The sequence below is a fragment of the Gallus gallus genome, chromosome 2 (genome assembly GCF_016699485.2).
Source record: "Gallus gallus isolate bGalGal1 chromosome 2, bGalGal1.mat.broiler.GRCg7b, whole genome shotgun sequence".
NCBI classification, from domain to species: Eukaryota; Metazoa; Chordata; class Aves; order Galliformes; family Phasianidae; genus Gallus; species Gallus gallus.
Genome location: NC_052533.1, coordinates 13986984 through 14011811, shown reverse-complemented (window position 1 = coordinate 14011811; position 24828 = coordinate 13986984). Strand labels below are relative to the sequence as shown.

The following is a 24828-nucleotide window of genomic DNA, read 5'->3' as shown; positions in this document are numbered from 1 at the left end:
AACACAGTGAGTGCTCAAGAGCTGGTTCTTACTATTTTCAGCTCTCATAAATATTTGTTTTAGTCCCCATTTTACTATAATTCATTATGATGTTCTGCAATATGATGGCTGTTCATTATTTTACAGTAACATAAGACAGGCACCTGTCAATCTGTAAATAGAGTGTTTGAATCAGAGGGTGAAGCACGGGCCAAGCTTGCGGGGCAATGCAGACGGCAGAGGGCGTCACCCCGTGATCGGTGGAAGAAAACCACCAGCATACTATTAAAAAGTACTCTTATTGCCCATTTTAAACCCTCAGGAAATCTCAGTGACTGGGAAAAGGAGGTTTTTCTCCTTTTTCTTCCTAAGGCCAACCTACTGTGCCAATGCTTTCTGGTGCCCGACAAAACTGAAAATGCCTCCCTCTCTTTCTCCAAAGTTCAGCTATTTCTATGAATACAAGCACTGATAAAATCATATTTGAAGACGCACACTCTGTCATGTTCCTTTTAATCTTCACAGTGAGTGAAACAAAAAGGCAGAACTCAGTCTTTCCATGAACAAAGCAGGGAGGGGAAAGCTTATAGCAATACGTAAATTTGGAGGAGAAATGGCAACACTGAGGACATCATATCCTGGGAGAGTCACAGAGCAGAGAACGAGACCAAAGAATGGAAGTCACATACCACGTGGTTTGTTACATGCTTGTTCTGCACGCAACAGAAAATACACAACTCAGTGAAAAGCACAAAAGATGGTAACGGGGACTCAAACAGATGGATTGCATGAAATGTTAGAAAGGAGCAACAACTCAAATTCCTCTCCAAAATAAGCACAAAAGAAGGTGAACGTGGTCGGTGTGGCAAGCATAACAAACATTTTTTACCACCAATTTGGGATACACTGAAAAGTGAAATGATTGTAAAGAGAAAAGGAAAGTACATTTATCAGGCCAGAACTCAGAATGCCAGGTAAAGCATTTGGAAATGTTGTCATGGTGAGCACAGGTAACAACTTAAATATTTTCTGTTCCTACTTTCTTCTCTCATTTTCTCTTTACAAAATCTTTTAAGTGCAATGCTGAAAAAGGGAGATAGCAGAACGAATGAAATTACAGAGATAGCTCCTTCTTTTCCACTGGCTCCCAAACCCTTTGATACTTAAAGGGATGTGCTGCCTTCCCTGCTTTCTCAGATCCTACTTCCTCCCTTTACTCCATATTTCTTATCTCTCAACATTCATTTGACATCCACTCCCCCACTAATCATCCCTGCCTCCTTCACCAACAACTGAGAGCCCCAGGGAAGGAGGAGACCCCCCTAAAGCATTCAGGAAAGTGCAATAACAAAGTCTACGTAGGGTATCTGTCACTTCTGGTTTACCATCTTGGTGTTTGGGGTGCTGCTGTTTCTTGTTGGGCATGAAGAGAACTGAAGTTAGCAGTTCCAAACAGAAATTAGGGGTTCTGACAAAGTTTAGACAGGACTCAGAAACTGAGGTAAAATACATCTGGAAGGGACATGAATATTTTCTCCTCTTGTGTGAATGTTCTTTTCTAAGGAGGGCCCTAAACTGACTGAGCTACAAAGGCTGATACTACCAGTTACAACAGAAATAGGAATTGAAGGAATGAGATGCATATTTAATTACCAAAGCAGCAGAGCATATGCATTTCACACTCCAAATATGGGACAATTCTATGTTGATAAGCTGAAGCAGTTAAAAATAAAACACCCTGTGAGGCTACTCTGAATGTTCCCAGAGTTATTCTAATGAAAAACAAACTAACAGTGATATTGACAAGCTGGGATATCTCAGGAATATCTAAACTAGGTTTGAAAACATACCAGCTTCAAGCAAACTGACTGCTGATTTGAGGGAGGAGAAGATAAATCGTTCCCTGAACTTTTGTTTTTCTTCACAATCCAGAGAGCTCCTTAAATCCTAACTACTGTTCTCTTATACACCCACATATTTATCCACAAGCAGTTCATGAAAGTAAAAATAAATCACTTGTAGAATAGTTTTGTAAGCCAGTACTGGTGATATTAGTAAGTAAGCAATCCTTCTGTCAAAACAAGTTAGATTTTCTAATTGCATTCTTTAAAACCCCAGAACCAAAGCAGCAGTAGATAAACTGTGCAAGACTCAAATTGTGATTAACTGACTGTGACACACAGTGAGTTTGAAGTGACATGCAAAGGAAACAAAAGGAAGAAAATGAAAGAAGATACAAACTGAGACTTAGAGACCAGCTTTACGTCCATAGTTTGGGTTCTTGAAATTGTTAATAGGACTCTTGTATATTGGGTTTTCTTGCTGAAGTAAAAGAAATGGTCAATTTCAAATAATTCAACAGGAAAAAAAAGTAACATTCTCAAGTATCACCCAAAAAAATCATGCTACATATATGAAAAGGAAAGTGTTAGTAACATTTTTTCCAGCGTAGAACTAATTCATTTCCTTAAATAAAAGGATTTCCTAAGAGATTTTTTAAAAATTCTTCTCATGTGGCGTACACAGGAATTAGCAGATGCCTACATTTTCCCATAGCAGAAACCCAAAAGCATGCCTAAGCCTACGGACCAAAGGCTTACTTGTCTTACATAATTTTTTCTGTTGTCAAGAGGTTGAGAAGATTTCAACAAACCAGTAGTTATCATTGTTTTGTGACCAGTTCATGAAATCTCTCGTGGAGCTATTCTGTCACCATCACATTTTCTCTCTGAAATTTTATTCCAACTGAAGTTACTACTCACTTTTCTAAGTCAGGATGTACTTCTTGAAGAGGTCTGTTCTATTTATTTATTTAATTCGTTATTAATAACAAATTACACTTGTTTCAAGTCAGCTTAAAATAAGGATACCTCTGCATTCCTGCCCTATGGAAAAACAACCTGAAACAAAAAGGAGGAACTGGGAGAAATTCCTATCCTATGGAGAAACAAATGTGAAACACAACGGGCACATGAACAGAAGAAATCTATTCCTCGCCAACTATCATAGCTTTTATAGAGATAAAAGCCTCCCAGCTTACCGTATCCCACTTGGCATTCATCTTCTCCTTTTCAAATTTAGCAAATTCTCTCCTGTCATGAATGATCATCAGTAGTTTCCAAATCAATAACAATGCAAGTCCAATAAGAACAATTCCAGCAACCACGCCAGCTACAATGGGTATGATGTCAGGGCCACTAGGGCATTCTAGGGTACAGAACAAGAGAAACATGACTTTACAAAATGGAAAAGGTAATGACTATTCAGATGCTTTTAAAATGTTCAGTTTGTACTGAAGCCATTACTTCAAATATCTGAGAAATGCTAACACTACTTTCATGTCAAATTACAGAAGTTTGGAACGGTACATCTTTGGGACGTTCCACGTTTTTTCCTTCTAATTTTTAGTTCATTTAGAGTAGTCGGATCAAATAACTACCGGTTGTATTTTAAACATGCAGGAGCTCTGAATCAAAGATGGTGCTAGAGGGACAAATGTCTAGTTTGTCAGTCAACAGCCTCTATAGATAGCATTATAAGGAAATGGTGATCCTCTTTTTTATCCCAGATTAGTTCTATTACTTATTTCTATATATTTAGCAATTAACACTTTACTTCTATGGGACAGTTTTTTTTAGGATATTTTCTCATTTTGGGAATTGATCTCTGCCGAAGATAAAGCCACATTTTTGGATGAAAATATTAAAGTAAATGTATGTTTGAAAATAATAACACAGTTAAAAAATGTGTTAACTAATGGGCAAAAATAACCTCAAAATTAACCCAGTTAAAGAAAAATTCTCAATAGTCAAAAACTGATGAAGGGCTTCTGTAGAGCTCAAGGCATTGACTGAAGGTATCACAAGCAAAGAGAAGTCCTGTTACCCCTATGTCCACATGAACAGTGATTCCACACAAACTGTGGACTCCTAATCCTAGTCTTGGTAGATGACACTGTAGGGTGAGAGAAGTGAGAAGAGATAGGGCAGGGACTCTTTGGGAATGAGTAAGGGATGAACATCTGCTCCACCAAACCCAGCTCTGCCAGACAGAGCTTGTTCCTCTAGTGCCCACACATCATACAACATCATGGTTCCTCCTGCTGCTGCAAGATGGCTTGGTTCCACTCTTGTCTATGGCAACATAAATTTATCTGGGAAGAAAAGGCCAGGTTCCATACATACTGGGCGTGTGTTGACTTGTTCTAAGAGAACATGGGGCTCAGTGCTTTAGAATACATTTCTAGAGAATTTAAAACATTCTTAATTAGAAGTGCTATTTAACTCAGAGAAGAATTTAACCACTGATGGGTATTAAGAGATGATCATCCAAGTGATCAGATCCAAAAATTCCTTGTGGAGTTCTAAGCGTATCAACACACAAATAAGGCTTATATTTTGTGTAAGGCTTATAAAAAGCTGAGTGGTTTTTTTTTTCCCCCTTTGGGTCCAAGACTGGTTCCCTTTTGTTAAAAATCAAAAAGGGCAACAAAAATCCACATGCACTACTACTTCTAACGTGCACTATAAGCTCAGTCAAAAAACAGAAAGCAAAGTTCAGGTATTTACAAGTTGCTCCAGGACAGGTAATACAAGCCCAGAGGTACCAAACAGAAATATGAAACACACGAAAAACAAACTTACATATCTCACTGACTTTAAAAAACAAACAAAACCCCAAACTTGTATCTGTCAGCCTAAAGCTTAGAAAAAACAGATCTAGAGAGACTTAGATTTTTAAAATGCCACTTGGGTTCTGGATATCCGCATCTCTCACACAGGGAACAGATACAGTTTCTCAATGCAACTCAAGCAAAACAAACAGTGCTACTTTGTAGTATACAGCATCTGTGAGAATTAAGGTGAAGGAAGAGAAGGCAGCATTAGGTTTCATACCTGGAGTCTCTACCACATGGACACTGGCTTCACCATTGGAATTGACAGAGTATGTGAAGTAGAACCAGCAGTCATCAACGTCCTTTTCTTTGCAGTGAGACAGCGGATCGGGCTGGCCGGGCTGTGGCAATTTGTCTCGACTTTCTACCCGTGTCATGTTAAAATGCATGCATTCCTGAGAACACGTTTCCTTTTTTTCTCCCTTCTCAAAAGCTCTGCACTGAACACAGTCCCTGTGGAAATACATAATCAGAAACAATGCTTTCTCAAATGTTCACAAAAGCTTTCTAGCATTTAATGTAAGGAAATGTAAAGGAGAAAAAGAAAAACAAACAAACAAACATTGATATTAAAACCAGAAAAAAAATAAAGACATGACTTTTTACCAGTCAGAACATTGATATACCTTTAGATTAACAAAGACCTGCTGTACCAAATTGCTCTTTAACAATATGACTCACGAGCTTCAAGGATAGGGAGGGGAAAAAACCAACCAACCAGCCTAAAGGAACTAAATGTCTAAAAGGAATGATACCTAAAACTTTTTCCAACATTTCCACCAGGAGAACGAATACTCTCAGACAAGCTAGAGCAGGAACAGAAGGTTTGCAATAGAACACTATCTGAGCTACTGGATTATAAAGGACAAACTGGGTGAGGAGCTTTATGATAAGTTATCACTCTGAATACATCACTGAAAAAAAGCAGACTGATCAGGAGTTTTATAGCAGCTGAGAGAATCCTTAATGCCAGGAGTCAGCACAGCCACCAATCACAAACTTAGTTCAAAACTTTGCATGCAGAAAATCCTTCTCTTCCAAAAACCTGGATTTCCTAACACAGGGATGCAAATCTCATTGGCTCTCACAGATCAAGGTTTAGTTTTTGGCTATCAAGAATAATCAATAATTCAATAATCTATTAAATAATAACAGCACAATAGCATTCTTTCAATAAGTTGTTGTTGTTTTTTTTTTAAACGACTTAAAATAAAACAGAAGTCTTAAGAAAGAGCTTAGCTGAAATTTTAACTGCTCTGGAGACAGCAGTGTACTTGTGCTTATTTTTGCTATGTGAACTTCAAAAGGCCAAGATGGGACTTCCCGGCCTGCTGCACTACGGCCTATGCTTTCTTCAGCTCTGCAGAATGTTGGTTGTTAGGACCCATACACGAAAGCTGTAACCTGTCCAAGTCAGTCAAAGCAATCTGAATGGATAAAACTGATTTAACAACACACACTTTTCTGTGCATAACAACAACAACAACAACAAAACAGCAGGGAAATAATTTAAGAGATAAATAGCCTATCTGGGAGCAATCAAAATACTGTTTATTTTGTATTTCTTGATGCTCATCCAACAACTTCGTTTATCTAAAGGGATTACATGATATTCCTACATTTCAGGATAGGAGAGAGCACAGTATCAAAAGCCTCATTTTCAATATTCAGCATAAGTATGTATCACAAAGCCAAACAAACATAAGCTGGGATTTGGCTCTCTAATTACTTACTTGTGCTCTGCACAGACACCAAGGCAAGTCTGACACATCTCACATGTGGGGCCTTGGAATTTGGGATCTGTACAATTACAAGTGCCACATTCACAAGTTCCTCTTCCGTTGCATATCTGTCCGTTCCCTGCCATGCATGGAGTGGTATCCAAAGAACAATCGCAAGCACTGCCGGTGAAGTTGGGGAAACACTCACACACTCTGCATTTGCAGATACCATTTCCTGTGCGTTGAAAAGATATTTCAGTGAAATGAAGTCTAACATTAAACACATTTATGACGGTAAGAAACAAATGTTTGCCACCTTAGGATAGACACAGGGAAGAAAGAACCCCGGTGGCCAAAAAAGGATGGCACTAATGAAGCAAAAGAGCTACAGATTAAGTTTTAATTACTTGAAAGAAACTCTACCTACACAGGTTTCTCTCCTTTTGCCAGTATCCTACATTTGGATTTCCTTTCATAAATGAAATAAGATTTGGGACAGCTGATCAAGAACAGCGTAATGTGATGGCAGTACTTCGTGGGCAGAGAGCATCACAGTATTGCTTCAGCTGAAAATTCTGTAGATGCACTGCTCTACTGTCTCTGAACCTATCTTTACATAATTGTATAAAGTAAGATCTAAAAAGATCTTAGACTTCATATCAAAGAAAAACGGAAGACCTTTGGCTCCCTAGCACCTCATTCAGGTGCTGCAACTTGCATCCCCAACGGGGCAGTTTGGATGGAAAGATCTATGCCTACATCTCTCCATCTCCACGGAAAATAAAGCATTTAGCTCAATGCTCATCTGTCACCACATGTCTCAGGACAACACCACCATCGCTCCTATCCTTTGGACAGCTGATGAACAACAGGCGTATTCTGAATAAATCAGGCAGAATAGGTATTCTCTTAATTCAGTTAAAGTTTAGTGGCTTCTTTCTTTTATTTTTGGATCACAGTCAAAACTGAAGTAGTGGTTATATACCCGTTGCATACTTCCACATATAAAGGAGCCTAAGGAAGTTAAAGGACAAAAATATGTGCATCAGTATTAACTCAGACCTTAGGTGCTAAAGGATTTTCTAAATTGCTTTTGATCTCAGAATTAACTGCCATGTAGAGTCTTGTTTCAAGCACTTAAGGAGTCTCCCTGGGTCTTGCACATTCTAAGCTTCACTCACCTTTCAGAATAGTCTCAAGATAGCATCTCACTGGTATCTTGTCAAGCACCAAATCAAACACTATTACAAATAAGCTGGGGTCACTACCTCTTTCTATTGACACAGTGGTTACACTGACCCAGTATAACTTTATAATGTTGGGACAGTTGTCTCAGCATTCTTTACTATAATATCTGAGGATAACTCTGTAATAAACAGCAGAAGTCAAATTCAGGTTACATCCTTCTTGGAGCTGTGATTCAAGGAAGATGAAATGTGTAAAAACACTCTATGCTCATGACTGCAAAGAGCTGTTTTATTAATAGACAGATGTTTTCAACCACTGAAACTCTGCATATTACCTCTGTTATCACATAGCTATGTATTTTTAAGCTAAGTACAACTACTTTACAGGCTACGATTGACAGATTTGTAAACTATTGGCCAGTTTTCTTACAGAGAAGTCTGAAGTAATTTCTCACCTCCACAGATCAAACCGTTTGATCGATCGCAGTTGAAGTTATCACATTCACAATATTTGCCAGAATACACTTCGTTGGTGTTTTCTCTTTTCTTGCATACGCACTGTCCGCAAATGCACTCTCCATTGTTGCTGCATATTTCTGTACTGTTCTCCCTTCTGCAGTAAGCATCCATATCCTCACTATTTACTTCATCTGTACTACATTCACAAAGTCTTCCGATACGTCCTTCATTACATCTGCAAGGTAAGAACATGACTGAAAAATGTGAAAATCTACAACCTCTCTGGGCAAATAAAACAGCTCTTGAAGCTGCTGGATTTAGCTGGATGAAGGTGGTCTTATATTGACAACGTTTTCCAGGTGAGAAAAAGTGTCAACACCCCTAGCTAGATTGCCACATAACCACTATTAATTCCTCTCTAGAGTGACAGAACCATAACTACTTTTAAGTGACAATAACTGCTCAATGTAGGTGCTGTCAACTTTCAGTGAAAGAATTCTCCCAAGAACAGCAATTAGGCAGGGGAGCAGCTGATCTTTAGAGCTGCTGAGCACCAGCAAATTCAACTGGGACCACTGGGATTCAGCCTTCCCATCGTCAAGGCAAAAACACTGATGAGTAAATGGAGGTTATTCTTATTCAGCTATTGACAAGCTGCTGTCAAAAAGACAATCAGAGAAAATGCTTCCATCACAAAACTGCTCCTGTTGCAAAAGCAAAATGCTGTTCTTACCTGGAGGTTTTACCCTTGCAACAAACCACGGAGACACATAGTAACAGTGATGCTAAGTTTAATAACTCCTTCTATGGACAACGATGGGAGAAGCTGCTTACATTATTTAAAGAGAACATAAAAAATAACTGCAAAATTAAGCAGTTTATCTACTGCATATGGTCTGAAATAGCTTATTCCTCAGCTTACTTAATACTCAGGAGTTAGTCATACCTCAGTCTTTCAAGCATTCAAGCTACTGTCACCAGCCTCACCAGGAAGACTGTCCTATACTCAAAGTCCCATAAGCTAGAAGTCAATAACTTTTTCCTTATTTTTTATAAATAGTCACAAAGTTTTAAGAACAAGATTTGTAACTTTCGTTTTTATATTTTTATTTATTTATAGATGCAGTTTACTGAGCAGGAACCATCCAGTGCAGCTCCCTGAAGTCCTGGATCCTGTTTTCCTAGGGAAGTACTTAATTGCATTCAGCTCTTACCATTCATGTCTCAAGGGTTTCCAACGAGAAATGCTTTTCATTTTTGCTGTCTGTTTCTTGGGAAAAAATGGCTCAAACCCCGACTTATTAAGTAGATATTCAACTGCTCTCCAGCTGGCATTTAACTCCAGAAAATCCAGTATAATGGGAAATAATGGAAGTTCCAAAAGCATAGTTAGACAAATGATTATATGAATTCCTAAAGATTTACAGATGTATGCAGTTGGAAAAAATACTGTAATAAGGCCCCCAAAAGTTCCAAGTAAAGCATGGAAAAGAGAGCAAGGGGGGGATAAGTAATAAAATAAAAGGCTACTCTTTTCACTTCTCCCTTCTTTGAAGCAATTGGTGCCAATTTGGGTAGGACCTCCTATCACAAACTAGAAAGTCTCTGAACTTCTTGAAATCAGTAGACTTTACATTAGAAAGATAAAATTAAACCAGTATGAGTATTTGCAAAAATATCACAAAGTAATCATTAATTTTCTCTACCATAAACACACTTGTAAAATTAAATGTGGGAAATAAAAAAAAAGCATTAAGCCCTATATCAGCTAAGGGATTTAAGGGATTAAATAAAGGCCGAATTCTAATTCTGACTTGTACAACAGTATCAATCTAACACTATGACTTCTAGCACAGAGTATTTGCAGATATGAGATATGTCAAAATGCCCCACAGGAAACAGGATTGTAACAATAATTCTTGTTCTTTCACTCAAAAACTATTAAACTCAAATAAACTTCAGTTAAGGAAACAAAGGTATAGCTCATATTTCCCTTTTGCAAAGATAAGTAAGCTGTCTGTTTATCTACCTGCATGCACCACATTCAAATGTCCCATTTCCGTCGTGGCAGGCAGGGCTGTTAGGTTCTCCTTCGCTTTGACACAGACAGTCACAGATGAACTGGAGATGAATTTCCACTTCTTCAGTGAACCCCAGTGGTTTAATTTTAATTGTTTCATTTTGTCCTTTCTTTGGACATTCATTTGCTGTTACGTTAATCTCAAACCTAACCTGCAAACAAAAATAAATGGAGTGTCACATTATTAAAAAGAACTTTGTACTAAAGGAAGAAAGCACTAAGCACCAGAGATATTAAATGAAATTTGAGAGCAGCACGTGCATTGGTAGTTACCTCATCTCCTATTGAAATGTTGGAACATTTTCTTCCATCTTCCTGCGTGTCATTCACTCCATTCTTGCAGTATGATTTGTAACTGATTGTCACTTCTTTTGGTAGCTTACTGTTTTCCAGGATCACCTCTGAAGAAAGGGACTAAACCAGTAGTTATTAGCTAACTTAGAATGGAGTTGCAAAACCATTTTAATGGAAAAATCCAGGACAGTCTGAGCAAGGTAGCTCTCTGACTCTCCTACTGATGCAGAGCCATCTATACATGGAGAAGTGCAGCACGTGTGGGAAAATGAGCAAAAGAGGCTTTGGGACTTACTCCCAGTCCTGATGTGTGTTATGCCCAGTGGCTCTCATAACATGAGCTGGCTCTGGCTCTGAACACAACAGAATCCAAGCAGGACGCTCCCCCTCAAGGTTTGCTGTGGGCAGAGGGAAATGTTGTGGAGTCTGCCTTGTGCCCAGCAGGGAGAGACACTCTTGGGGCTGGGCAGTGCTGGGGTGCCCAGAAAGCCCAGCTCAGGGCTGTCCATGGCCACGCCAGGTGATCCTTTATCATACCTCAGCTCTGCTACACGTGGGCATTGGGAGACATTTGTTTGTGCCGTGTGCTCCAAAGGGGGAATGGTGCTTGTTGGTACAGCACAGCTATGAGGAAAATACTCTGGGTCCAAATGTAGGAGCCACTGATGTTGATGGAAACATTTTTCTTGGAGTCGAGAGAGTGGAAAGTGGCCCTCCACTTTTCCGTATGAAAGAAGGGTAGGTAAAAATCTGAAGGCTCTAAAGAAACAGGTTTGTTTGTGTCTTCTTTTTCAAGGGATAAAAATGATGATAACTTCTTTCTATTTGTGTTTGAAATAACTGTAACAGTGAATCTCTGTAGCCATCTAATCTCTATTGTCAGTGTCTGAATGTCTGATGTAGTTTTATGTTTATCCTTCACAATACTAACCTCCTATTTTGTAGAAAAACTTAAAATCCACCATGGAAAAATTCGTAACAGTGTAGAAGCAAGGAAAACAAATACCATGCAAACAAGATTTGAACTTACATTGTATGCATCAATGATCAACTGAATGACATTGCTGGAATTGGAAGACAACGTTCCCACTGCTGATTTTGGTATCAGGTTTTTCAGTTCCTGTAAATATTTATGAAAGTAAAAGGAAAATTACAGCCTTGCTAACAATCCAAGTATAAATTGCACTGTAGATGTGTGTCTGATGGTGGTGCATTACTTCAAAAAATAAGGCTGAAGTGGTGTCAGATTTTTGAGATCATACAAAGAATGGTATAAACAAATATTCACCTTTTTCTTCTGCACTTCACTTAAATTTGGCAATTAAGGCATTGATGTTACTGTAATAGAATAAAATGAAGATATTCTCTTGCAAAAATTAGCCACAAATCTTCATGATCTTAAAAAAGAAGCACAACACTTCTAGAGATAGGCATACAATTTGTGATTTCCAGAAGAAAAAAAACCCTTAAAATTTGAAAGGAGGAAAAAAATGCATCTCCTTCACACAGTCATTTCCTATTTCATAATCATATGCAGCAGTTTAGTTAACTTTAACCACGAGGAATATAAACAGATCACAAAGAACAAAATGTGTTCCTTCATAAGTGGCTACACTTTCCTAAACTATTTTGCTGTAAAAACATTCATAAAAAGAAGCATTGCAAATACATTCTCCTCCTACTTTTACTTACTAAGAAAGTCAAGGAGAATTCTTTTCTTAAGAAGTACAAGATCCATTTTCTCTTTGGAAATTACATACACAGCATCACTTTGAACGAGTGGGGAGAAGGGGAGAAGCTTAATAATGAAAGCACGAAGAGCAAAATACTGGTTTTGTGATCACTTCCATCCGTACTTCTTTTAATTTCATAACAAGCAACTTTAATAAATTCAGTCCAGATCTAAGTCAGTCTCTTAGTTGTCAGTCTCTTGAGGGGAAAGAAGCTCAGAGATCAGAAAATGCATTATATATCCTTACCTTATAAACTGCCTGAAACTCCTCAGTAACAGCAAAAATTGTCTGAATATTGTTCTCACTAAGCTTCTGTACCAGATGAGCAATAGAGGGATAATCCTGTTTAAATTAAAATAAATAAGTAAATAAAGCAAACCAAAGTTATGATACAAAGTTATGATTACACAGTAGAAAATAATCAACATATTGATGTTATAAATACAAAATAATTTTAGAAGCATTCGTCAGACTTCCAACTACCAGCTTATCTTACAGCTCCAAATCAAAGCCACCCCTGCAAACCAATATCCATTGAAAAGATTCCATATATGCCCCAGGGAGAGAGCTGATTTTGGAAGGGACAACAGAAATGCTGTCATATTGCCTGACGCTGAAATCCTCCAGTTCCTAATTTCAATATTCTCACAAAGTTACCTTCAATATTTTTCCATACATTTGTGAAAAGGTATTTGACTTCATACCATGAAAACCACTTCTGGTACTTTTTCAAAAAGAAAATATTAAATAAAACTGAATAAATTTTAAGTTGTCACCGAAGAAACACTCAAATTTAGGAATATATAGACGTGCAAACTTGGTAAGGCTTACTGTGTTTACCCTATTCAGTAAATGTTTTTCTTTTCACCTTTCCTCTACTCCACCTCTCAAATAAACCAGAGTGGCCATGCTGCTAACCTACTTACCATAAATTCGGCATTGTGAGATTTCAAGCAGTCTTAGGATTCTACAGAATTTCAATTAGCAATTAGTGCATAATTATGAGCAGCATACTCAGTCAGTGAGAGCTCATGCTCAAATGACTCAAAATGCCTACCAGACTTAAAAATGAAATAAAATCAAATAAAAAAGCCAACCCTCATGAACAGAGACTAATTACAGGTGATTCTATCATCTGGGTCCCAAAGAAGCTAAGTATGACACTACGTATAACTGGGCAGTAGTAGAAATACTTCTAAACACAAATAACAGTGAAAGAATGAAATAACAGGACAGAGCCAGCAGCACAGTTTGCCAGTGGATGAGCAGAGTTATTAACCACCACAAATGAAAGTTGACATTTCCCAAAGTTTTCCAACCATGACAACATCAACTCTTGCAGTTTTGCCTTTCTCATGCAGAAGTCACTTGATTTAATATAGAGGCAAAAGGGTACATTTCAAAAGATGTAGCGTTCAGAAAATATGCCAGTTGACTTAATTGATTTAATTAAAGACAAAGACAAAGTAAAAGACAAAGTTAAAGACAAAGTAAAGACTTACGTAATAGTGGCTCATTGTGTACATATTATTTTCCAGGTGACACTTCCCATCATTTGGTAAAACAATTCCACCAAGTTTACCATCTCCTGCAAAGTGAAATCCAGCATCTGTGGAAAACACCAACAGCCTTGTAACATTTCTCCATCCAATCTGGTCCTTAGGAAAAAAAAAAACAACAACCAGTTTAAGTATTTTGTACCACTCTTTTTGAGCAATATGGAGCAACACTGAAGAGGTAAGTGCATGATAAAGCAGAGAGTGCCTGATAAACTTAGGAGAAGCCACACAATAAAGGCATCATCCTGGAAATTCCATAATTCACTCAAACATTATAAGCACTTATATTCGTGTGCTCTAAAATATTTGCTGCAGGATTTTCACCAAAGGTAATGAACACTCTCTCTGCTCTTTTCAAACAAGACTCTGGATTGCTTCAGGAAGTCCTGACACCACTGATCATCAGTGTAACAATACAGCAACAAAGAGTAGCCTTGGATATCATTTTTGGGCAGTTCGTATAGCATAGGAACATAGAACTGTCTGTCAGATCAGAAACGTGAAAGGCAGCAGTGAGTTGGATATGAACTCTGAAAACATACAACAGTCTTGTTTTGATCTACTTCTGTCTAAGAAGCTGGTAGAAATTACCACTCATCAAGCTGCTCTGAAACCTGAGCTAGAAGCAGCGTATAACACTGAAATAATTGGAGCATAACTGCCAGTTCACAACTCCATACACTTGTGAGCAGAATTGGACTTTTCTTTTACAGAAACCTTTAAAAACATCAATTTTGGAATGCATTCATCTTCTGTGAACACAACCTGTGACCATATGCTTCACATGTGCTGCTTTCATCCATTCACTGCATGCCTACACAAAACAAGTCCATGTATTCATACAGTCTGCCTGGGGTACCTTATATTGCTATCAGAAGTGGGACAAACTGAAACATCAGGCCAGCCGCCATGAACACCGAGGCCGTATTATTGTTACATTTCATCTAACTGAGCAACAATTTAGAACATGTCACTTTAAGAAAACCAGTACATGCTTACCCCACAAACAGCAACTTGCATTATTGCATCAAATCCACCTTCAGGAGAATCCAGATTCCCAGAAATGTGCTGTTTACCTACAAGCTCATTGAACTTATTTCCTTCACTAGTAAGACTGAGCACATTTTTATAGCTAAACGGACTCGTACAGTTCTGGTCACCTGTACAAGGATTTCTCAGTTTGGCTGGTGTTGTACTTATATATGGCATCACAGTTTTCTCCACAAAAGAGCCAAATCCTAAGAAAAAAAAAGAGAAAAACTCTGTGAGCTGAAGAATGTAGCTCAATTATTTACAGAATGCAAATTCATTATAGGTGTTCTGATGTTAGAAATGCTTCTCATACTTGTTTACATTCTCCTTTCTCTGACACATATTTCCACATTGCTCAATAGATTCTATTCTGTCACAGTATTGCTGGCTTTAAAAAAGGTCTCCATACGTAATGGTGTGAAAACCATCAAGAAGGAAACATTTCAATAACAAATCTTTCTTACCAATTCGAAAATCTGAGGTTATTTTTTCCATTTCACGCATCAGAGCTGTGCCAAGGCTTTTCACATTCTCTAAATCATCTTTCATAGAATAGGAGAGGTCCATAAGATAATAAAGGTCAATGGGGTAATCTTCAGCTCTCTTAAATTTTAATGAAAATGTTTGCGGTTCCCCTGTTTCACGGATTAAACAACAAACAGAAGCCATTACAAATTCCACAAGAAGCACAACAGCAGAAAAAACGCCTTTTAAAGTCAAGCCTTACAGATATTGATGGAGGTTTTGAACTAATTAATGGTGATTTTTTCTTCTGTTAATTGATACGATTAACACTGAATTACAATGAAAAAAACCTCACAGAGCATTTCTTTCAGATGCCCAGCACCACACAGCTAAGGCATTCTATCTCCCCACAGAAGATACCAGCCTGCCACAAATCGAGCCTTTCTTACTTACTGCAGTTTTAAATCTTGATGCTTGCCATAATTTTAACAAGGCTCCTGTAAGGTCTAATAACACCAATTTTCCATATCTATTTGCATCCAAGATGACTGCAGGAATTCTAAGGGTTTAGTTTAGGAATAACAGTGTTAAAATAGGTTTATAAAAAATACAACAGTTCTGGGTAGAATATTTAAAGTTACTCCGCACTGAGTATAGACTGAGAATGTAGAAGTAGCAGTGAGACAACCCATTACTGTCTGTTGCAATTGGAAGCCCAGGCCCTGAGCTTTGCCAACAGAAGCACATGTCCTGCTCTGATGCTGGAAGACAGTGCAGAATTGCCCTCAAGTTAAATGGAAAAGAATTCTCTTGCCTATTGTATATGAAATAAGGAATGGAATTAGAAGTCTTTTTTTCCACCCCATCCTTTAGTCACTAAAGTTAAATAAGGATTCTGCTGCTGATTAAGTCTGCTCAATAGTTAGCAAATATTTGCTTAATATTAGGAAAATAGGGTGGGTAAAGGAGATGAACACATGGATCTGGCAGCCACGCAGCAACAGAACAAACAAAAAAAATTTGGGTTTTCCCTAGCTACTGTTTAAAAGAGCCTGCACAGAAAACAAACATCCTCTCTGTATGCACTGTCTCTAATCAGAGAACCTGTGACCAAGAGAAGTGCCTGTAAACTGAGCGCTGAGCTTTTGGGTCATTAGGTTTTGGTTGCCCAGGTCCATCATGTGTCTGCTGAACACTGTCAATAGGGTGATGATTATTTAGCCTCTTGAAGCCGAAAGGGTAACTAGAACTAAACAGAGATAACTCCAAAACTGCAAAAGGACTTTTGTTCCTTCCTTTTCTTTCCTTCTCGTTATGCTAAGCTGCCTCAGAGCATCTTGCACTTATTACGGCAGCCCCCTACAAGCAGCTAGCTCCATGTATAGGCTCTTCTCCCAGGTAAATGCAAGGTATTTTTAGGACGTAGGATTACAGCACCTAGGAACTCTTCTTAAGAACAGTCCCTTCTGTGTTCAAGCACTGTGTGAACTACAGGACTTGTTTCCTGCTATCCATCTGAATAAAATCTCTCTTTATGGGTTTGAAATGGTACATAACTGCTCTGTTTTCATTAATTCAGTTCTGTATCCATTTCTTTAACTCCTGGAACCTATCTTATATAGCAAACTGATAATCTTGTTGCATACTGCAAAACCATTCTGCTCAGTCACGCAGACTTCGGACAACAGGAATACTTCAAGGAATAGGATGTGCTCTCCTAACAGGTTTTTGCACACTCCTTCACGGCCATTCCAAGAAGTGGCACTGCAGAAAATGAACTGCATATTACTGAAAACAAAAGAATCTAATCTTTTCGATACATCTGCTGAACCACACAGACATATTTATGATCTGTATCGGTTTTCTCAGAAGATATATTGAGAACACGAGATAAAAAACTATCTTATCTTTTATACAAATCTGTCAGCATTCGAAGTACCTCAACACCTGGGGTTAACCTGAATAGTTCTGCTATTACTCACATTATCTGAACAATAATCATTTCTGAAACAAAATGATTATACATTTAATACACAAAATGCAGTTGTGGTGGCAGGAAAATCAAGTAAAAACTGGAATGAAACCATCCTTACCGACTCTTAGTTGCAGTACTAATTTTTGTGGCTGGATCTGTGTAATGGCCTCTGGTTTCAGCTTCTCTGCAGCACCTATCTTACGATTTGTTACTTCTCTATCTTCAAGCACACGTTTGCTACCTCTGGGATTTTCTATATCTTGCTCAGGACAGCCTTTACTCTTCAGCGCTGCCAAGTCATCGCATCGGGCAGATGTTGGTTCTCCTTCTTGCAGAAAGTCCTAGAAAATATGGACAAATAAGCATTACATTTACAGCTCTGCAATCAGTTATATTCTATACACTGCAACGCATTTTTTTCTTTTTACCATTATTCCATCCTTAAAAAAAATGCAATAATAAAACACAGTAGTTCACATTTTACTCAAGGCATCAGTGACTGTAGCTTAATCCAGGAGTTTGCATCTATGTATACTAATCTGTGTACAAGATGAAAGAAAATAGATATATTTCCAATGTCATCTCTGGCAGAAGCAGGGTATCTCTGTACATCAGCTACTCTGGAAGTTACAGCTGATGGGAAAAGCTCACATCTTCATGCAGCTGACAATTACGTGAACTTGCTCATACAGCCTACTTCCAGCTACCCTCCCTTTCAACTACTTTTTTTGAAAGGCTCTAATTAGTGATTATATAAGTACTCCACAACAGAACAAAGGAGATACACTGACAGAGCAGGCAAAAGACAGGCAACAATTCTTTTTTATTGAAGGAAACTCAATCCAAAAGTAAGATCTGTTAGCAAGAAAAAGAAAAAAGCAACAACAACAAAAAACCTCTAAACCAAACCACACCCAGCCTTGCTCTGAGCACAAATTACCATTCCTTCAAGCATACAAAAAAGCTCTAATCTGAAATAGGAATAAATATGGTTTCTAACTGAGGATCGTCGATCTCATTTTTCCCTCCCCTCAAAACATACATGTGAATAAATATATCTTACAGCTTGTCAGCTCCTGATGAGAAGCTGACGAAAGCCTCCAATAAATCTGACTGCTTAAGGCCAAATTTTCAAGTCAGGTCAGTTTACTAGAAATGCCTAAAGCATACAGATTGATTGGAGGGATAGTAAGGACGTGTTGTATGTGAGTAAATTCATATCATCATCTTATAGATGAAACAGCAAAGTCTCCCAGTTCTCTTTAACAACCATAATAAACCCATCCTCGCCAACCAGTCACCCACCCCCAAGTCTACCAATGTACAAAAACGTGAACATCTTCCTGTCAAAAACAAACCTCAACTTTCTTCCTCTACTCCACCTACGTCTGTCCTAATTTACCTCTTACTCTAATGTCAGAGTATATTTAAATATGTCCAGACAGACTGCATGCTGGAATGATTTTAAATAGCTATGAGATGGTCTGTAAAGTCTTCAATCACTTAACACTTAGAAACGGAAAAGTAAGCACGGTGTGAAAAGACCTACTCAACTCAGAACACTGGGAAAATCAGGGTACTGAATTTCTAAGTACAAATAGGGATTCAATTAAGAGCTGCAGGAAAGTACTACTGACAAAAATAGGCATTTCTATACATTCCAAGTATTTAATTAAATTTGAAACCAAGGGGAAAACAAACTATGAAAGGAATTGTGTAATACTTACTGTTTTTTTACACCAACCACAGTTTGGTCCTGCCTGTATACATTCCCCACATGATTTTGCGTTGGCTTTTATGCAGTCACTTCCACCTATGAAAGAACACAGATAGGTCACTTTATTTATAAAGAAGTGCTGACAGGAATATAATTTTAGTTTGCCTCATACTGGTCCCATAAACTAAGTTCTAACTACAGACAGGTTATTAATAAGAGACATGAGTGACATATTGCTATTGGAACCCATCTAGCATATTTACCATCCTAAGTAATTGCTAAATTTATGTAGTTTTTAAGCAACATTAAGCAGCGAAGTCAAGTGATTTACCTTGCTGAGCAGATCCACTCCATATCAAGCAACAGAGAATGCCAGCCCACGTGAGCAATGTTAAATTAGTCTGAAATACAAAACCAGATCGTGTGATTTATTGTGACTAGCAAGCAAAAAAACCAGTTGCACCAAAGATTACATGTGTAACTACGTTCCTTCCCTGGGGCATTAGGTACAGAGAATACTTAAATCACACGTCCTTGTCCACATCAATTGGACAGACGGATGTGTTTTCATCTGATACAATCATGTTTGTGGACAAACCCTACATTTATAAGACACATTCCAGAATATATATAAGAAAATCTTCCAGGCCCTTTTCAAAACCTTTTCCAAGGAACCTTCAAAAGGCATTTTACAGCCTAGCTTGGCACCTTATACTCCAAACTAGCGAGTTCCTGTCAAAAGATGTAACCTAAAGCATCACTGATATACACTCAGCTATTTTTTTCTCCTTTAGACAAGAGAAAATTAAGGGGTAACTTTCTTATTAAGGAAAAAACACCGTACCCTTTTCCCAAAGCTACAAACCTTAATGAAAACCCGCCGGAGCAATAGGTACATGCAGACTATATAATCTATTTGCTTTGTGAAACAAGATTTGAATGCTTATGAACCATAACTTACGGTCACTGAGCAGCAGTGTTCAGTAATTAGTGTAGAGCTTTCATATACCAGAGTCATCTCAGGATTCCAGAGTCACAACTACGATCTAAAAATCAGTTTCATACACCATTTCTTCCCCTGGATTTTCTTCTACTCCAATAATAGTTTTCACAGCTTTTATACGTATTTGAAACGTTGGTGTTTTTTCTTAAATTTAATTTCTCTTCTGCTCATTATAATAATGTGAATTTGGATCCTGGCTGCCAATTTCCTTTGCAGTCCTAAAACGTTGCTGCTGACTGTGGCCTTTCCAGGCATCCTAAAAATATCAAAATTCACAACAAGTTTTTGTTCTAAAAGCTATCTTGCAATTTAGCCAAGGAAAAGGAAACTTGGCAGTCCTTTAAAATGAACCTGCTATTTTCTGGAAGACATACCATTATTCATATGAATTAGCAGCAAAGAGAACGATGCTTAAATTAGCACAGCAGTTGAGTTTTGGTTTTTGCACACTGATTTAGGGCCATTCATAATCGTTACTCTGCACACACAAACCCATAACTTAGACAGGACAGCTGCTCTCAAACCTGGTGGAGAAGGTTTCAAACAGAAGCCAACCCTCTGTTAACAAAGTGTATCCAACAATAATATTACATGTCTCATTTTTTTTTCTGACATATCATTTTGGCCCACTTTTGTCTTCAGCAGATCCTGCAGCCAGAGAGCCAGGGAAGTTTGGGCAGTGGAGAACTGAGAGAAATATGGTGTGGAATAACTTTGCTGGATATCACGCAAAGGCACATAAAAAAATTTGGTTAAAAGAAAAAAGGAAGAAAAAAAGCCAAGTAACAAAATGGAACAGCAAAATCGAACTGTGAATTACATCTGATGTAACTTTGGAGCACTGCTTCACACCCTGCTCTGATTTCTTCCTCTGCCCATCACTGCAGAGGTATAATTCCTTCCTTTGCAAACTTGTCGTTCAGGAATACTCCTTATGAAATGGACTCTATAGGCCATCTCTTTGTAAATCAAATGTGTGCAACTGCAAACCTGGATGGGAGGGTTACTGTGATCCAGGAAGTGCAGGCAGAAGATGGAGAATGAGCCTGAATGGAGGTCAGCAGGGGAAGCAGCCATAAGGAACACGAGCACGCCCATCAGACCAGCAGCCCTGAGAGGAAAGCCTTACTGGTGTGCTGAGATTTAGGTTCCTCCTTGCCTGGTTTCACGGACAGTATGTTGCACTTAACAAACCACACTTCCCCCACTGAAGGGACGCACTGCCGCTCCTGCAGTTTAGCTTTAAGTACAGACCATAATGGGGAGGTCTTTTCAGTAAGAAAAAAGCCTGAAGCTGCTGGCATTAGTTTAGTACTGTCTCGTTGGCCAAATTATAAACAGTTCACCTTTTTAGGGCAGACCAGCAGTGGTATAGCAAGCCCACGCAGACTATATAAATAAGCCAGCAAAGATGTGACACAGTGCTAAAGCTATGACTAAGACAATTTGGAAAAGAAATGTTCCTGTGGAAATGCATCTGCGTGATGAATGCAGCTCTGGGCACCGACTCCCCGTAAAGCTAACAAGGAAAACGTCCTTTCCCATATAAGGCTGCAACCGAGCAGCCCGCCCTCCCAGAAGGGCTCACTTCCCTCATCTCCCACTTAACAGCTTTTCCATCTGCCCATGGTCTGAACAACCTCGGTATGGGGCTGCTGATTTGGATGCGGCTGGGATTGATGTGAGCAGAGCTGCGTGCCAACCTCCTCCCAGCACACCGGGCACCTCGTTGGCCATTCACCCCGCATGTCACTGCTCAGTACCCGGTACTGCTGTGCTGCAGCTTTTATGCTAAGGACATACAACAAAATGAAGAGTGCCCGGATACACGAGACAGTTAAAAGGAACCTTCGGAAACCCGTTTGGAATCCCGCGAGTGGGAGCTGAACAGTGTGTCAGCATTTGACCACAGAACGTGGCAACAGAATATAACTCATTGTTTAGAGAAAAAAAAACACAACATTTTGCACAGGATTTATATAATTTTCCTATTACACTCATTCCTTTTTAAATTAAACCCTGGAAAAATATCAGAAAATCCCTGAAAAGGTGATGTTTTCCCCTGAAAAAAAGCAGTTTGAAGCATTCAAAGGTAAGCTTGCCAGGAACGGACATCCCCCAATATAACAGCTAAATGACCAGCAGAGCCTGTTTAATAGGCTGCAAATAATGTGGTGCTGAAAAAGTGATTTTAAAATTACTTCTCTATGTTTGCTAATGGCAATCTATTTTTGTTAAGTATTTTAGGAAGACAAACATGGGCATAACCTTGAACTCTTTAACTTGCTTTCCAAGATTTTTCACTAACTGCCTCATCAAACACTTACACTCAAATAGACCTTTTGCATTTAAAAACAAAACAAAACAAAACAAACCCACTTTTATGGAAATCCCTGAAGCTTCTAATTTCAAATAAGAGACTCATCAAGTTGCAATGGGAGAACAGGAATTAGAAGGAATATTACTTCTCCATAGTGAGACTAATTCTGAATTTGCATATCAAATATCAGCACCTTTGTGTTCTGCTAATCATCATACATTTAAAAATTAAATCTCCTCCTCCGCAGGACGAAAGCCTTTTGCAGCTTTAGAATTGCAGCTAGAGCCTTAACTGGGCCAATGGGATCAAGAGAAAGAAACTCCAACAAAACAGATGAAAGTTATGGAAGCATCAATTCCCTTGAAATCAAGTACTGATGGCTCAGACGCTCAGCCACTGCAGCACTGATCCATGCTGTAAGCAGAGCCCGGATGGGGTGTGGAGCTAACAAACACTGTCAAGAAAAGCTAAAAACTCTGAGGCATCAGCCTCTGCAGCACTGAGTCATGCCTGGCTGTGCAGCTTTACACCGAAACGTGCAGCCACGCTTCAGAACACCAGGGAAGTATCTCGAGGTCAGATATCCGGCAAGAGCAAAGTTGCTGTGCAGAAGCCACCTTTCTGAGGCAATAACCACACAGCCTGCCCCACAGACAGCCAAGCCACATCCCCGCAGACCACTCTAAACCTACAGATCTAGAAATCAGTAAACAACTCACACTTTTGGACTAGCATTCACACTTCTTGAAGGCTGACATTTTTGTGGCATGGAGTGCTTTCATGGGTTTAAATTTGATTCTGAAGTGCTGTACAAAATCAGTCTCTTTTGAAAGTGAGTCCACGTTTACACGGTCACTAATCCAGCACAGCAAGGAGCTGGTTTAAGCTTCTGGGTGCAGAAATGCTCACCCTGCCATGGCAGAAGCGGTGAGAAGAATCAGAGGGGGATGGAGGAACAGAGCCCTGGCACGAGCCAGAGGACAGTGCTCTGCAGTCACAGCCCAGGGCTGTGTGCAGGACCAGTGCCGGCAGGGTCAGCCCCCACTCCCAGCCTGTTTATTAAAAGAAGCAGGAAGAGGCACATTCCTAAAATAAGCAGAACTGAATACTCTCTGGAGACGCCCAATTCAGGGCTCAATGCATATGATGCTGAAAGAGTTTCTCTCTTCACTCACTCCAGGTTTCCTGGCCTTAGCGAAAGGCCCAGCATTTCAGTGTGCATTTTAGATACTGGCAGGACAAATCCCAGTCACAATTGTGAAAGACATGGAAGGAAACGACGCAGCATTTTTCTTATCTGAAAAAACTGACCAAACCTGGTAACATAGAACATGTACTGCAGACCTCTAACACCAACCTGCAGTGCTACCAGCACTCCTGATATCCAGCCAGGCCTTCTGCAGCCACCATCATTCGCTGCAAACCCAAATTTGCTGAGTATGCAATGACTACAGGCACAATCCCTTCCACTCACATAGTGCTTCACTGCCAAGCCTCAAATCATTATAAAAAATGGTGGCAAATTGGTGTCTTCCCTCTCAGTTCTTAGAGTTATCTTACTTCGAAAAGCACAGGTGCAAAAATGAAGTGTTTCACACCATGGAGTCAATCTTGAGTTTTTTAATCAAGGGTGTGCTGTGGATTCCCCAACAAGTCTTCAATAGGTCGTATTCACCTGAGACCTTAGCAGCTATCTTACTTAATCAAGACAAATGTCACTGTGATACTGATTACAGCTGGAACACATTGCTTGCAGAGTGCATCCAGAGTAAATCCTAGGTCCACCACAACAAGAAATTACACGATACACGAATCTCCACATGAAGTGGAGATTTGGGCTCAGAACTGACAGCTGAAAAGCAGGATATCTCAATCAAAGAAGTAAAACCTTCATTCACTCCACAGTGCTGTTTCCCAGCTATGGACTCGGCCTGCTGCACAGCACAGTGAGGGTGTGCTCCCACTGGGCGGCCACTGCCCTGAGCTGAGGGATCAGCAGGCTGGGCTGCCTGTGGGCAGGCGCAGCTGGGGCAGGGCAGGGAGCTGGATGGAGACAGGCCCGGAGGACTCTGAAGTGCAGGCTTAGGAGCGGGCGCTGGCAGCACCACAGCTCATGTGGAAACACCAGACGTGGGCGTGCTTGCAGAGACCTGCTGCACGGATGGATGGATGGATGGATGACCATCCAGCCCAGGACGTTCTCATTCCCTGGCAGCTTCACAGAAATTAACTGCAGTAACATGGAAAGAATGGGACATTAACCCAGATCAATGGGCAAAGTAAGAAATTCTTCAGTACTGAAACAGTCTTTACGCAAAAATTCATCACAACGAGACTGCTTACTCAAACTGCGTCCTGAAAGAGCTTTAAGGCACAACGGCTTCAGCTGCTGTGAAACTAGAGGATAAAAAACCAGCAGTGCCTCATGGTGGGCTTCATTTCTCTTTGTCAGTCATCATCTCCAGGTTACTGGAATAAAACAAGCATGTTCCACAAACACCTGTGATAAGCACCTCCTGCTTGTTTCTGATTGTTACTTTACAGAGGACAGTGCTTTAAAACAGAATGGCTACCTTAACAAGCACCCACACAGTTGGATCACAGTATTCCTTTGTATGTGGTACTTGCT

The 24828-nt window shown here is 39.4% G+C and overlaps 1 protein-coding gene across 2 annotated transcripts in view; it reads right to left on the bottom strand.

Annotated features, from left to right (window-relative positions):
* The window catches only part of ITGB1 (integrin subunit beta 1), a 41463-nt gene that overhangs the window by 4760 nt on the left and 11875 nt on the right, over positions 1-24828 (bottom strand). The window contains exons 2-16 of one of the 2 annotated variants that reach the window (XM_046917243.1): positions 19208-19277; positions 18887-18972; positions 17278-17500; positions 15184-15354; positions 14687-14925; positions 13631-13786; positions 12375-12470; positions 11426-11515; positions 10375-10515; positions 10051-10253; positions 8018-8256; positions 6388-6610; positions 4875-5107; positions 3020-3186; positions 2221-2301 (exon numbers count right to left, since the gene is read on the bottom strand). In XM_046917243.1, coding sequence (XP_046773199.1) covers positions 2227-2301; positions 3020-3186; positions 4875-5107; positions 6388-6610; positions 8018-8256; positions 10051-10253; positions 10375-10515; positions 11426-11515; positions 12375-12470; positions 13631-13786; positions 14687-14925; positions 15184-15354; positions 17278-17500; positions 18887-18972; positions 19208-19277 — 2412 coding nt within the window. In that variant the 3' untranslated portion in view covers positions 2221-2226. The remainder of the gene's footprint in view (positions 1-2220; positions 2302-3019; positions 3187-4874; positions 5108-6387; positions 6611-8017; positions 8257-10050; positions 10254-10374; positions 10516-11425; positions 11516-12374; positions 12471-13630; positions 13787-14686; positions 14926-15183; positions 15355-17277; positions 17501-18886; positions 18973-19207; positions 19278-24828) is intronic. The other variant, NM_001039254.3, reaches the window with a different exon arrangement.